The sequence below is a fragment of the Alligator sinensis genome, unplaced genomic scaffold (genome assembly GCF_000455745.1).
Source record: "Alligator sinensis unplaced genomic scaffold, ASM45574v1 scaffold1719_1, whole genome shotgun sequence".
NCBI lineage: Eukaryota > Metazoa > Chordata > Crocodylia > Alligatoridae > Alligator > Alligator sinensis.
This window is the reverse complement of record NW_005842507.1, coordinates 575,091-589,784: the sequence shown is the minus strand read 5'-3', so window position 1 is coordinate 589,784 and position 14,694 is coordinate 575,091. Positions and strand designations below refer to the sequence as shown.

Sequence of the window (14,694 nt, the reverse complement as noted above, 5' to 3'; positions counted from 1 at the left end):
GGGTGCTGTTCCTGCTGCTGTCGCCGCTGGCGGTGGCCGCCGTGTACGAGGACCAAGTGGGCAAGTTTGACTGGTGCGTGCGGACACGGGACACGGGCTGGGGGGGGCTTGGACCAGCCACCCCCGGCACACACGTGGAGGGGGTGGGGGGCAGTTTCCCAGCGCTTCATTATCCATTTGTAAGCGGCCCTCGCCTCACAACACGCCTCGCTACCACGAGTGGAGGCCGGCACGGTGTGAGGCCCGCGGGGCAGGGTTCACTGCCGTTGTTTTTGGGTTGCTTTCCTTCAATTTAAGCAAGGCAGTGTAAAGGAAGGACACGCTAGTGTGACCTTATTATAGAAAAAATAATTTCTTTCCACATAAAAGCTTGGCATTTGTCTGAATATAACATTTGAACCCCGTTAAGTGTGGTGCATTTAATTCCCCCCACCCCAATCAAATCCTTGTGGCTGTTGGGACATAAAAAGGTTCATTTTATGTCCCATTTAGCCACAAGAATTTAAGTGAAATATTCAATGAGAATAAAAACATAAAATTAAAAAGTACCCCATGTTAATGTTATGTCCCAATAGCCGCAAGTACGTATGTCAACTGAAATATTCAGCGAGGACGAAAAATATAATTAAAAAGTACCCTCGTGTTAAATGTTATGTCCCAATAGCTGCAAGTATTTCAACTGAAATATTCGGTGAGGACAGAAAAGGGTGCCATGGGGTGCTGCACAATATCAGTGCTGTTAGGGGTGCAAACATGATCTGCGAGGTGAACCCGGGGATTTGGTGCAGGGATTCATAGCGTTAAAAGGAGTCCGACCCGTTGTGGTTTTTCTGAGTTTTTGCAACAGAAGAATTGCTCTATAATTTTTCTGTAGTAAAAAAAAAAACACAAAAAAAACCCAAAGAAAACCCGAAAACAAAGCTTGCATTTTCCAGGGGGTACCTGAAGTCTTTCAAGTCTGAACTGTTGCTCTAGCTCGGTCTGAACTTCTGTAGAATTGGATTTGACATCGAGTCCCAGGCCGTCAGAGTCCAGCTTCTCTCTGAAGTGATTTTCTCCACCCCACAACTAAGAAGGAAATCGGTCTGCTTGCTCTCTGCCAGTCCTCATCAATGGCATTCGTGATTGCCCTGTCTTTTGTGTTATAATCATGTACAGGCGCTCTTCGCTTAACGTCGTACTTACGTTCTTGAACTATGCGACTTTAAACGAGTCCAGTTACGTCACAGTAGTTCCCTATTAGCAGGCGGCAACCAAACAACGCTATAACCGAACATTGTGCGACTTTAAACGAGTGTGTTCCCTAATAGATCAGCAACGTAATAATGGAACAACATTAAGTGAGGAGTACCTGTACTCTAATTTTTATCATCCTTTTCCTATTCATAGTTTCTGGGGTTGGAAGGGACCTCATCAAGTCCGACCCCCTGCAGGAATAAGTGTAGGGATCATAATACCCCAGCCAGATATCTATCCAGCCTCCTCTTGAAGGCCCCCAAGAAGGGGGTTCGTGCAATACGTTCTTTTTGTTTCTTACACCTGTACTGAATCTTTTCTTCCTTAGGAGACAGCAGTATGTGGGAAAGCTCAAGTTTGCCTCCTTGGAAGCCTCGCAAGGGTCCAAGAAGCTTATTGTGGCTACGGAGAAAAACGTGATGGCTGCTTTGAATTCCAGAAATGGAGAAATCTGTGAGTGGAGCATGGCTTTACGTGTTAGGCTGTTTACTACCTCACATTGCAACTAGCACATGTGGGGTCAAAATTAAGCCATGATAGATATTCAAATTGAAAAATTACAGTTTGTTTCAAAGCTTGAACTTTGCCCCTCTTAACATGAATTAGGTGGTAAATGGTGAATGAGACATGGCTTCAGCTTTTCTAGAGAGAGGAGTCTGCATGTTTCTCTCTCTGCATTTGTCAGTTTTATTTCTTTCATGCCCAGGGGCTTTGTTTCCCATCTTCAAATATCAGTTGATTAGATGCTGATATGGCATGTCTGTGCCTTTGCTTATATCTAGATCTGTTCTTAACCAACATAGTGGGACCAAGAACTAAATGGGGCATGACATTTGAACTCCTCTCTTTCATCCCTCAGACTTATTCTTCCAGGTTACAGATGAGGCACATTTCAGAGGCAGTTATGTGAAAGTTTGTGTTGGTGTTGCTCATGTTGTACCTGCCCTGTGGTTGAACAGATGCTGTCAGTCTGTAGCACTGTCACCTGGTACCTTTTATCAGCATGACATTGGAAAGAAGATGGAGGCGATTCTAATGTACGTGGGGGGAGATGGAAGCTTGTTCTTATTTGATGCCTTGTTCCTTTCAGTGTGGCGCCATGTGGATAAAGGGACTCCTGAAGGAGCTATAGATGCCATGCTGATCCATGGACAGGGTAAGCAAAGCATTTAGGCCTTCCAGTGTGACCTGTGTTTGGTTTTACAGAATTATAGCTGAGGATTCAGTACAGGGCTAAATGTGCTAGAGCTCATGGCTTTGATCCTGTGGTGGGGACAGACATTGTTAATATGTACTTACTTCTTGGCCTTTCCTCTTCTGTGTGGATGAGCATTATTTCCTACTGCTCTGCTCTCTTGGATTTGCCATGTGGTGCAGGCTAGGACTACAGCTACACAAAATGTTTTTTATGATTTGTGCTCATCCCCCTGGGCCTTTAGTGCCAGGAATAAAAGTGACTTACAACACACAGCATTGTCTGGAAATTACATCGAGACCACCCTCACTGCTGTGCAGCTGACCAGGTGACAGTTGGGTAACTGCATATGCCAGATGTGTTGTACTGTCCTACTGGTGTGAGTAGAACAGTAATTTGTAGAATCAGCAATGAAATAGTTAATGAAGACAACAAAACAGTAATAGGGTTGTTCTCATGCCAACTCCAGATGCCATTACTGTGTCCAGTGGTGGGCGTATTCTGCGTTCCTGGGAGACGAACATTGGAGGACTGAACTGGGAAACATCACTGGACACTGGCAGGTGGGAACTCTTGAGTAGACTGTCAATTCAGAAAGGGAAATTTGCTTTCCCTATAGGTATATTTTAAGGAAAGTAGCTTAAATGTTGCTAACATGGCACCCGAGGGATTATTGGAGGGCTGCTGAATTTGCAGTTTGTTGTTAAAAGGAAGTTTAATACTTGATCCTGTAGTAACCTGGTATAGTTCTTGCTGCTGACCAGCTTGGAGAGGAGGGAATCTTGGCAGGAGAGTGAACTGTCTTTTTTTTTTTTTTTTTTTTTAAATCTACATCAAAATGAGGCTAAAGATTTTTGTATCTGGGCTTGTCAGATACAAGACACAATGAAAACCTTGAGTTAGATTAGAGTTTCCTGCTTGTTGATTGAAACTGTGATTGAAAACACTTTGAAATCAGTCCATCATGTCTATCTCTAGAGAGCTGTCTGTTAAAGTTCTACACTGTCAACTGTACAGAATGGAGAGTAGCTATTTTTTTGGGAAAGGTTTTGGTCATAGCTACTGTGGTGGGGAAGAAGATGGCTGTTTTCTGTTACTTGGTGGTTGCTATGGCTCCAGGAGCTAGGTAGTATCTCTGTGTTCATCACTTCACTCCCCATTTCTATGTGCTTAGTTTCCAGGTGGCTAGTTTAGTAGGTCTGCAGGATGTGGCAAAGTACGTGGCTGTCCTGAAGAAGTCTGCCCTCTCTCTTCATTACCTTTCCAATGGACACCAGAAATGGGTGGAGCATTTACCAGAAAGGTAAAAATCTGAAACAAAGTACTTGAGGATCACATACAGATCACTGGTTCAGAGCCTGTTTTCTGCCATGGTACCTGTGTGCTTTTTTAACTATGCACGTATGTCATCAACCAAATGTAGGGGTTTGTTCCTTCTCCTGGTATATCTCTGTGAGCATATAGATCTCTTGAGAGAGGGACTGTATGAAGAGAGTGTCCATCTGCCTAATATCAGGAGGGAAACGGGGGCTAGTGCATCAAAATGAATGGGCACATTTCTTTTTGCTGCCTTTTTAGTGCTGGCAGATTATAAACCATGGGTGTTGTGATTTGTGCATAATACAGTACTTACAGACTCGAGAGAGCAGTCATGTAGTATCTTAGGGCAGTGGACAGAAATCAATCAGGAGATGATTTCTCATGCAGAGAAGCAGGAAGCTACTAATAAAAGAACTGTATTAACTATAGCAAGCCACTTTGCACCATAGCAGCTTCTGGTCAGAATGTCGGGGCCTACTATATGCGGCACTGGAACATAAAACTGAGGAAAAGGAATTCCTAAGGCATGTTTGTGTCAATGTGAAGAATTTTTCTGGTTGACTACATTTTTGGTGGTTTACCCAGTCTTTCCTTGTGAGACTCATGTCAACATTGAACAGGGCTGTAGAACAGGGAGCTTTAAGCACAGGTTTGGGTGCTGTACAACGTGATTTGTTGCTGCTGCTTTTCTTACAGTGAGAGCGCCCAGTACCAGCTGTTGTATTCCTATGGAACCAGGGTGATATATTCCATTGGATTTGTTCCTCGAAGCCATTTGAACGTTCTGACCTTCAGCCTGGAGGATGGAGACATTTCAAAACAGGTAGATTTTGTTGATTCAGGATGGGAGCTCTTGTCACCATATTGGCTCTAGAATGGGTCCTGTGTACCAAAAGTACTCTCTGTGCGGGCCGGCTCCCGATCCGTGCGCGAGCCGGGCCTGTCTTTGTGCACACAGGCTGTGGCCAGCAGCCCGGGCACGCGGGGCCGGAGAAAACCGCGGGGCAGTTTGGTACGCACGAGCTAGAATCAGTTACGGAGGCGTAATGGTTGATTGAAAAGATTATTTACTTACACCCAAGGTGGTCGCGGTGTAGGCTGGACAGCTTTCCAGGCACAGCTTCTCTTGAATCCTCGTTGGAGGACTCTGACAAACTCGGTTCTTTGACCCCGGAGTGGTTTAGGCTTCGCGGGTTCGGCAATTCTTTCCTCACGGAGTTGCTGAATCTCCGTGGGTTCTGTTCGGTTCCCAGGTCCCCTGGAGCTGTTAAGACTCCGTGGGTTTGAAAATTGGGTTTATAGGATAGGGATACGTCTAGGATCGCGCTCGACGACAGGGAGAGGCTAGAGGCTGTTTAGACCTCTGTTGCCTTCTTAAGAGAGAGGCGTTGGGTTCGAAGGAATCCGCAGCGCCTAGAGATCTTCTCTCTCTCTCTCTCTCTGCGTCTCTCTCACCCCCCAACCTTTTTTGACGGGCAAAAAAGCCAATAGCTAGCCGCCACGTGGGCATAATTTAGATCTGGCCAATAATGTGGCGCGAATCTAAATACAAATGGCGGGAACTCCTTTGCATCGTGCATCACCATGATGCAAAAGAAATGCACCATGCAAAGAAGGCTACAAACGGCGGGAAATGCTTCTGCACGCGCGGGTTCTCTTTGCAGCAGAAAACTCCACCATGCAAAGAAGCTGCAATTTAGCAGGAACATAATTTAGCGGTGCCGAAGCACACACAAACAAAAAAACCCACAACTTTGGGTTGTGACACTCTCATCTTTAGCACGGTAGCTAGGGAAGTTAACGCTGTTGATGATACATGGATGAGATGTTATCCTCTCCCCATGGAATAGCATGGGGACCCAGAAGTTGAATTTACAACTGCATGTCTTCAAAGTCTGGTGGACTCACGGCAAAGTTGAGAGCAGTTAGGTTTCGGTGTCAGATTGATGACAATTTCTCCTTCAGTTACAGGTTAAAATGTCCTTGTTTTAAATATTCCACAAAAATGATGCACTCTTGGTTGATAAATTAAATTCTTCTGGTTTTTTTTTATGTTGGCTTTTATTGGCGTAACTAAGACAAGTGTTGGCGTGCACACTAAGCCATGGACCACATGCTATCCAGCAAGATGGAAGCAAACTGACACAGCCAAGTTTCCCCTTGGAATTTCTTTGTAGGTTTGCAAACCTGCCATATCTTTCTTGCCCAACAGATAAGAGTTTCAGCCCCCTGGATGAAGAGCCTGAGTGGTGCCTGTAATGTCATAGGGGAGGCAGTGCTGGTGTGTGTGGACACTGATACACATTCACTCTATGCTCTATCTCTGGAGACTGAACACGAGATGAAACAAATCCCGCTACAGGTAAGCCACCCTCAAATAGTCTTCCACGCACAGCTTACTTGAGGTTCACTTAGCCAATCCAGAGTAGCAATGTCAGGGTCACCAATTTCAGGAGTGTCCAGCATGTGTGTACTGGGGGAGGAGACTTTAATACATACCAGAATAATTTGGTGGAGGGAGAAGAGATCGCATCCTCTCTATCTAATGGTAGTTTCTGTGCCCATGTTTTTAGTTCTTCAACTTTTCCTGTGATGTCTTGTCATGGGAACTGGTCCTTCCTGCAGTGTCAGTTGGGAACCTTATAGACACTCCAGAGGTCCTCACTATGCCTCTACCTATAGCCTGATGTAGTCTACCTCAATGGTAGGTCATTGGGCCATGGTAGATTCAGAACCACTGGCCTAACTCTTTGTAAGCTTGGATTGCTTGTGGGGAAGGGATGCATCTGTTCTGGTTGTCTAAGAGTTTCAATTTCCCCCTTTTTGTTTGTTCCTCCTCCCAGTCACTTGACCTGGAATTTGCTGACAGATTTCAGCCGAGGATATTAACCACCCAACCCAGTCCTGTCAGTGTCTCCCGGACTCAATTTTTCCTGCAGCTATCTTCAAGTCGCTTCACACTGCTACAGTACAAACATGGGCTGCTAAGTCACCTCCGGGACTTCCAGCAGGTAAACAAGGCAAATATTGCCATGGAACTGAACTGAAGTTGAAATTTCAGTGGGTTTGAGAGTAGGAGTGGCTACGTTCATCGGGAAAACAAATTCCTGTATAAATCGTGCATTAAACATTATGAAAAAATACACTGAGTTTCAATTATGCCTTCTACAGCAGCAGTTGAAAACAGTTCTTATCTCACCTATGTTGTTTTTAAAATCAATTTAGGGACATTGTGCTGCTGACACTTGTAAACATAGAGTAAGTTTACTAATACTGGACTTGGGCTGGGCAAAGAGCCTCAGTACTGTGAGTGCTGGTAGTTCCAGTGGGCTGGTGGCTACAAAGGATTGTAACCTGTTCTAGCTAATTAGAGATAAGGTAAATGCTCAGTGATTGTACTCAGGGATTATGAAGAAATCTGTTAGGGTTGTTGGCTCCCTTTCCACTCAAACTCCTCTGCATTTCAATTCACTTCACTACAGTGGGGACCACTCTTCTTAATTCCTGCTTAGTTTAAGTCTCTGAACATGTTCTTATTTCTGCTCCTTCCATTTTCAGGCAACTTTGGTGAGTTTTGCAACAACTGGGGAGAAGACTGTGGCTGCTGTCCTGAGCTGCAGGAATGAAGTGGTTAGTACAACCCAGTTGCACAGGGTATATACCCAAATTCCATGTAGGATCTAGTTGATGCAACAAAGTGCAAAAATTATGCAAAGTGGACTGATGCAAGCTGATAAAACTTAGGCAAGCATAAGCTTCATAGACAGACATGGCTTGAGGTTGGACTCCCTAAGTATTCCTCTCTGAGGCTGTGACAAGTTGATTTCAAATGACCCTCCCATTTTCTAGGGTTTGTGAGCTCCGAAGTTACCTTTCATCTCCAGATTAGCTGTGGGAACAGCCAGACATAGTAGCCTGGATGGAGCCAACTAAATAACTTCTCCCCTCAGCTGATGGTCCAAATATTGTGTTAGTAACTTGTATGGAGCTAGATACAGAAGACTCTCTTGCTGCTGTTTTGCTAGGTGTCATTGCAACCTCTTTGTAGTCCTGAGTTAACCGGGAATTCAAACAAGGCAACTCAATTAAGGAGGCAAAGGTACACATCCTATACATGTAAAATATAATACAGATGTTCTCTCACAGATATTACATAGCTTTCTGCTTTATCAGTATGACTATCATTTGCCCAAGTTCGGCAGAGCTAGGAGAGAGAACTTGCTTTTGTGAAAAACTTAGGATGCTGTGTTCTCCATGCCTTTGTCATGTTTACAAGCCCTGTTTCTATTCTTACATTCATTGCAGAAATCTGCAAGTCTGGATGGCCTTCATGCTGGAGACACTTTGGGACATCCCCATAGGCCGGTATGGACATTAGCTCATTCATAGGAATTAAAGGCATTTTTTGTAATCATTGGTCTGCTCCTCTCTGTTAAGCATAAGAGGCAGAATGGAGGAGGGACACTGTTATTCTGGAGAGTGCTATTTGTGCAACAGTTTGATTAATTTTTATGCAAAAGCACCTTTGGGCTGTGTGTTTCCTGAAACCATTCCGCTGGCTGAACACAGGCTCTCGGCCTTTAATTTAAGGACTGTTCTTCGGTAGACCCCCATTTCCCATCCTAAAAAGGTAAACTACTTTTTAAACATGGAAGTTTATTTAGAGCTTCCAATGTATTTAGAAGGAGAGTGTGCTACTTAGTACTTGGAGCAGGGCACCAGGAAATATGGATTCTATGTCCAGATTAGCCACCGATATTCTTAGTGATTTAGCAAACGTTTTAGAGCCATTTGTGCCTCAGTTTGCCCGTTAATTTGATGCCATGTATCCGAGGCACTGAGGCTCAAATGATTGCTTATAAAGTACTTTTTAGATCTTTATAGAAGAAAAAACATGTTATAAGAACCTGCTCTGTGGTGTGTGGGTTTGGTTCCCACCCCCTGCTGCCTTCCTTTTTTTTCTTTTGCAAGTGGGATTAAAATTACAGCAATTGCTCTCAGGAAATAAAATTGGAAAAGCTAATATTACTTGTAGTTTCAGTTACTAGCCTCAAACTGGTGTGCGGTGTTACGTGCTGTTAGGCACTTGCTGTGTTCTACTGCAGAAAGCCTGCACTGTAGGGTTGGGAAGTGATCCCTGTAAGTAGTTTATTCCGAAGCACAGTATGCAGTTATCTGTGAGAAAAGGCCGTGTGTAAGTGTAGATTGTGCGCATTTAATTCAGCTTGTTTTTGCATAATGTTCTAGGAATTCCCAGCCTGTTCCAACCACACCTACAATATTAACCTCTATTTGGTTGAAACTGGGCAAAGACTCCTGGAAACCACAATAACCTTCAACTTTGAGCAGAGTGGTGCCAGGCCTGAGCAGGTAAGATGGGGCCTGTCACTGAAAGGGGGGTGGATGGGAGTTTCTCTTGACCTCGGTCATAGATAAACCCTGTTATTGAAGTCTTTCTGCTGCTGCTCCTCCACTCAAACAGAAAAGACTCTTATCTGAGGCGGTGTGTCCGTTAGATAGGACACTCTTCTGAGACTCAAGGAGAGCTGGATTCTCCTTTTCCCTATAAAACTAACTTATTGTTTGGTCCTGACCAATTTAGTTCACTTCCTGTGTGTTAATTTCCACAACTGGAAAATGTGGTTAATGGGATTTGTCCACATATGTAAAATGCCAGAAGTAGTAAAGGTGGACAGTACTGCATGAAATGGTAGTTCTTCTTAACTGCCAGGGCTGAATAGAGTTCTTGGGGTCACTCTTAATGAGAAGTGTGCAAAACCCCATGTACTTGTGCTGCACATGAGCCAGGTGTGGTGTTAATGCTTATTTTGGATTTAGCTTCAGAACACAGCTGGATTGGACTCGAAGAGTCAGGATGACTTTATAGGCAGAGAGGAGCCTTGAGGTCATGCAAAAGAATATTGCCAACCACAAAAGAGCTGTTGCATTTGCTGACCTGCTCTTTGGTTTCCTTATGTTAGTCTCAGCAATTTACGATACCTGGAGGACCATAAGTGCCATATACAACCAGACTAGTCTGACCAGCATATAAATTAGCCTTTAGCCTTACAGTAAGCATCCACTGGTTGCTTCCAAACCTTAAGTAGAACAGAGTGATCTTAACTCCTTTTATTTTGGTCTTACTTTGTGGGTTGAATTGTATATTTCTCATCCAGCAGTTGGTTAAAGCCTTCCTTTCCCTTTTCCTTGTAACCCCTCTTCCCAGCTGTACATCCAAGTCTTTCTGAAGAAAGATGACTCTGTGGGCTACCGAGCTCTGGTGCAAACAGAAGACCACATGCTTGTGTTCCTCCAGCAGCCAGGTAACTTGGAACCAGGTTGGCTGGTTATCCCTTTTCTCCTACATAGACTCAAGGAGTATAGGACTTGGGTTGTGGAATCCAGCCCCGTTGTTGCATGCAGACGTCTTTTAATTACTGAAGTTTGAATGGTGTCAGTTCAGCGATCATTGTAAAAATTACTTCGCCAAACCCCATGGATGAGAGTGAAGACTAACAATATATTGCCCCCACAACTTAAGTTTTTCTATAGTACCACAGGTGAGAATCCAGTTACGTCACATTCTCAAGGGGCGGGAAGGACAGGGGAGTCTAGTTGGCTTTAGTTAACTTGTCAGGAGTTCCTGGTTCTCTCTGCTCAGAACTTACTACAGGATAGTGATCTAAGTCATATCATGGTTGTTCTTCAAGGTCCCAGCAAAAAAAGAAGGGACTCTACTTACGCAAATAATGTTACCTACAGTTGGGTTTGAAGGTCATCTTAGTGACTTGAATCTCAGGCCTTGCAAGAATGTTTATGTTTGAACTTCCTAGCTCAGATGTAAAGAAAAAAATGGTTTGATGACTTTAGTGCTTTCCGGACTCTTCGTAGTGCAAGTCATTGGTATGTCCTTTCAGCAATAGCTATAGCTTAATAAAATGGTTTTCTTGTCACTGATTAGATATTGCTATATATTATACAGTAAAAATAGATATCCCGATTGGTTCCAAAATGTAGCATTTTGCATGTTGTGATGAAACACATTTAACTTTGAGAGCCAGATGGTGAGTATATCAGTCTTGAGTGTTAAGGATAGTTGGCAGTCCATTTTAAGTGGCTAGGTTTGAAAGAGCTTCTGTTCTGTCAGTTTTCTGTGCTGCATTCATTGCTGAGAAGGGAAACACATTTGTGCTTTTCTTTGATTTGTCTATGTTACCTCCACTCTGTATCCCTTCAGGAAAAGTTCTGTGGAGCAGAGAGGAATCGCTGGCAGAAGTAGTAAGCTTGGAGATGGTGGATCTACCCCTGACAGGTGCACAGGCTGAGCTGGAAGGGGAGTTTGGAAAGAAAGCAGGTAACAGTCAAGGCTTCACTGAGGGGAAAAGTTTAAACTGCTTGAAGGGGTTTAGTTTTACTATTTTTTTTTTTACCCGTTAGTATAGTTTCAGCATCTTTATCCCTAACATTGGGATTTCACCTCCCAGATTTCCTCTGTAGAAAGTATGAGCAAAGCTAACTGAAATGCACATGATTTTCAAGGCTTGGAGTGGTCTGTCTAGTTCTCTTATGCAACTAGATCATGCATGTTCTCTAGCTGTGGTTTCTCTGAACACAGTCTTGTAAGGAATTTCAGCCAGGTGACTCTTTCCAAAACTGTCCTTTTAGTCTCCTTTGTTGTCCTACTCTGAAGAGTGAATTGTTAATTGCCTTTTGTTCATTTTGTTTTTTTGCTGTCCTGGATGCAGCTATTCAAGGTAACCTAAGTGGTCATACAGTTCTTTCCTGTCCTTTTTGACAATCTCTTTTCTGGTGGGTCTTTGTCTTCCTTGTGTTTCTGAGTGCAGAGATGCAGTCTCAGCATGCCCATTAGCTTTAGTTGTGCACTTATATGAATGGCTAGGGTGAAAAACCCAAGGAAGAGAGTGATCTCAAGTCAAGCCTCTTTGTAAAGTATAGAGTGCCTGGGCTATGCACTATGCTGGGGACAGGGGGTTGGTTTAATGAAGGGGTGGCACTGGGATCACATATGATTTGCTTATCATGAAGGGTGAAGTAGAGAGTTTTCTTAGTGTATAAATGGCAGCACATGACTTAGACTGTGGCTGTGATTGGCTTTGCTGTGTGTTCATTTCCCCCACTGTGATTATTCCTTTCTACACTAACTGTTGTCACTGGCCAATTTCAGATGGCTTGCTGGGGATGTTTCTGAAGCGCCTGTCCTCCCAGCTCATCCTATTACAGGCCTGGACTGCTCACCTCTGGAAGATGTTCTATGATGCCAGAAAGCCACGGAGCCAGATTAAGAATGAGATCAATATTGACAATTTGGCTAGAGATGAGTTCAACCTGCAGAAAATGATGTTGATGGTGACAGCCTCAGGAAAGGTGAGGGGAGCAGGGCTTGGAAAGCTGTTTCTGGAACTTAGAAAACAATCTTGGTGAGGGGGCTGGAATTCAGTGTCTGGGACTCGTGCTAGGGTAGGAAAGGTGTGAGGATACCAGCAGTATTTTATTGTGGACAAGGAAAAGACATAGGTCTTTCCTCTTCATCATAGCCCAAAGCTCAATGCAACTTTTGGATGTGAAAGACCTTTTTTTACAGGTGTTGGCTTTCCTTTTGTCTCTGTCCATCAGCTCTTTGGCATTGAAAGTAGTTCTGGCACCATCCTATGGAAGCAATACCTGAAGAACGTGAGGCCTGGCTCTTCCTTTAAACTCATGGTCCAGAGAACTACAGCCCACTTCCCACACCCTCCACAATGTACACTGCTCGTTAAAGACAAGGTGAGTCCTTTGCCCCACACCTCACATGGGTTTTAGTTGTATAGAAGTGAAATTCCCCCTCAACAGCCTCTACCCTTCAGAAAAGTAGCTTTCACTATGATTAGGCCAAAAAGAATAGAACAGGCAAGTGACAGGAAGAGAGATGCAAAGAAATGCAAAGCAGCAAGGCCAAAATATCTGGCTTGCTTTTTAAATGTTTGTTCTACATTTTAAGAGAGAATTTCACCCTGTGCCTTTGCTAGCTGCATGTAGAAAATAAGAGCCTGTGTACATTAGCTAGATAGAAAAGGCTACCAGTCACCAAGCAGTATGCAACCAGCTAAAGGAAAGGCATCTTCATTTATGTTGGACAGAGTATGTGTAGGATCCAGTCAAAACTTAATATAACTTATGTGGTACAGTGGAATCAGCTGAGAACAGGGAGTTTCAATACCCAGCACTTTCACCTATAGGAAGGGGGCCCAGGGAAGGAAGGAAAGGGCTGTTGGGAGTTAAACTCCAGCTATAAATGGGCCAAACTTGCAGACAGCTTTAGAATCTAGGAGAAACCCTGACTCTCTTCTTTGTTTGTGCTTCAGAGTTTCCCATTGCATTGTGTGTTTTAGGAGACCAAGATGAGCTCCCTCTATGTCTTCAACCCCATCTTTGGGAAGCGAAGTCAGGTGGCTCCCCCAGTTCTAAAGCGCCCAATCCTTCAGACTTTGCTTCTGCCCATCATGGATCAAGACTATGCCAAAGTGTTGCTTCTGATTGATGATGAATTGAAGGTACTTGCCACCACAAGGCAACTTATTCTCCATCTCCAGGATAAATCTCTCCCCTTGTGGGTCAGGGGATAAAAATGTTATCAAGCTGCAATTCACAAAAGAGATGAGACTATCTCGAGGGGACTTCATAAAGATAAAACTCCATATTAAATCATTTCCTTATCCATGTAACCAAGAACCCTTTTCTCTGCACTGTGTGGCACAACGCTCTTCACTGCATTTGGTTATCTCACACTACAGGGCAAGCTGAGCTGTATCCAAAAATGGAATTGTTCTTGCACTTGAAGAACATCAAGAGAACCCATCTAGTCATGTGCTGATTGGCAAACCTCCCTGGTTATTTAGACTCGCACCTATATTTTTAATCTGCATCAAACTGGCTGTCTTTCTTACTAGCCAGTGTAGGAGAATAGTGCCCTCTGCCTTTGTTTTGTTGAATTCCACCTTTTTGTTGAGCAATAAAAGTCCGTGGAACTTACATCTGTGGTAAATCTGATCCAGTGAGTTTCATTGGACTTGATTACTTTTACTTGTAAATTTGTAAACAGACATTCACTGAGTTTTCTTTACCTTCCCAGGTTACAGCTTTCCCTGCAACTAAAAATGTCCTCCGCCAGTTAGAAGAAATAGCTCCCTCGATATTTTTTTACTTAGTGGATGCTGATCAGGGCAAGCTCTCTGGATTCAGGCTGCGAAAGGTATGGAAGATTTAAGGTGAACTCTGCATATGGGTTTTCAGTTCAGGTAGCCAGAAAATGATACAGAACCTAGATTGGCAGCAGGGTGGTTCCTTTGTGTTCCACCAAAGGAATGATACCGACTCTCAGTTTTGTAAGCAACACCTTTGCCTCAGAGGCTTATTAGTACGATGGCTCTTTGTAGTGGTTAATGGGATTTTTGATGTGATGAGTGAGTGGTAGAGTTTGTTACTGACTTCTTCCGGTTCTCCAAAGATTTGTAAAGTCTTTGTAAACTCACAATTGCAGAAATGCATTAGTGAAGAATCCAGACTCATCAGTGACTTCTTCCTGTAGGCTGGCAAGATTCGAAAAGAAGGAACAGTTCTTCCATATTTCTCTATTTTGCTGGTACAAAGCACTGTGGGGCTGAGAGAAAATGAGAGCACAGTTATCCAGACGTTCTTTCCCCTAGAGCCTTAAGACCCTACTGCCTGTTCTGAGAAACTGGCTGTCCTAGACAGAATGCCAGGCCAGAGGGAACACTGGTTTGATCTGGTGTGGTAAATCCAATGGAACGTTTTAGGAGCACTCCCCATTTGTTATGGAAATGGAGACTGTGTCTTTGAAGGATGAGATAAAGCCACATATTGCACCTTGTTTCTATAGGATCTGACGACAGAGGAGAGCTGGGAGATGACCATATCAGCTGAAG

The 14,694-nt window shown here is 43.8% G+C and overlaps 1 protein-coding gene across 1 annotated transcript in view; it reads left to right on the top strand.

The window, feature by feature from the left end:
- The first annotated feature begins 6 nt into the window (after window positions 1–6).
- EMC1 (ER membrane protein complex subunit 1) overlaps window positions 7–14,694 on the top strand; it is a 17,369-nt gene continuing 2,681 nt past the window's right edge. Inside the window, 19 exon segments of the mRNA XM_006031493.2 lie at window positions 7–73; window positions 1,565–1,689; window positions 2,327–2,392; window positions 2,901–2,994; window positions 3,606–3,734; window positions 4,448–4,574; window positions 5,964–6,113; window positions 6,595–6,762; window positions 7,310–7,381; window positions 8,057–8,116; window positions 8,999–9,121; window positions 9,978–10,074; window positions 10,989–11,105; window positions 11,937–12,136; window positions 12,386–12,535; window positions 13,141–13,302; window positions 13,881–14,000; window positions 14,649–14,683; window positions 14,685–14,694. The exon segment at window positions 14,685–14,694 is cut by the window's right edge and continues 69 nt beyond it. Coding sequence (XP_006031555.2) covers window positions 1,656–1,689; window positions 2,327–2,392; window positions 2,901–2,994; window positions 3,606–3,734; window positions 4,448–4,574; window positions 5,964–6,113; window positions 6,595–6,762; window positions 7,310–7,381; window positions 8,057–8,116; window positions 8,999–9,121; window positions 9,978–10,074; window positions 10,989–11,105; window positions 11,937–12,136; window positions 12,386–12,535; window positions 13,141–13,302; window positions 13,881–14,000; window positions 14,649–14,683; window positions 14,685–14,694 — 1,914 coding nt within the window. The 5' untranslated portion in view covers window positions 7–73; window positions 1,565–1,655.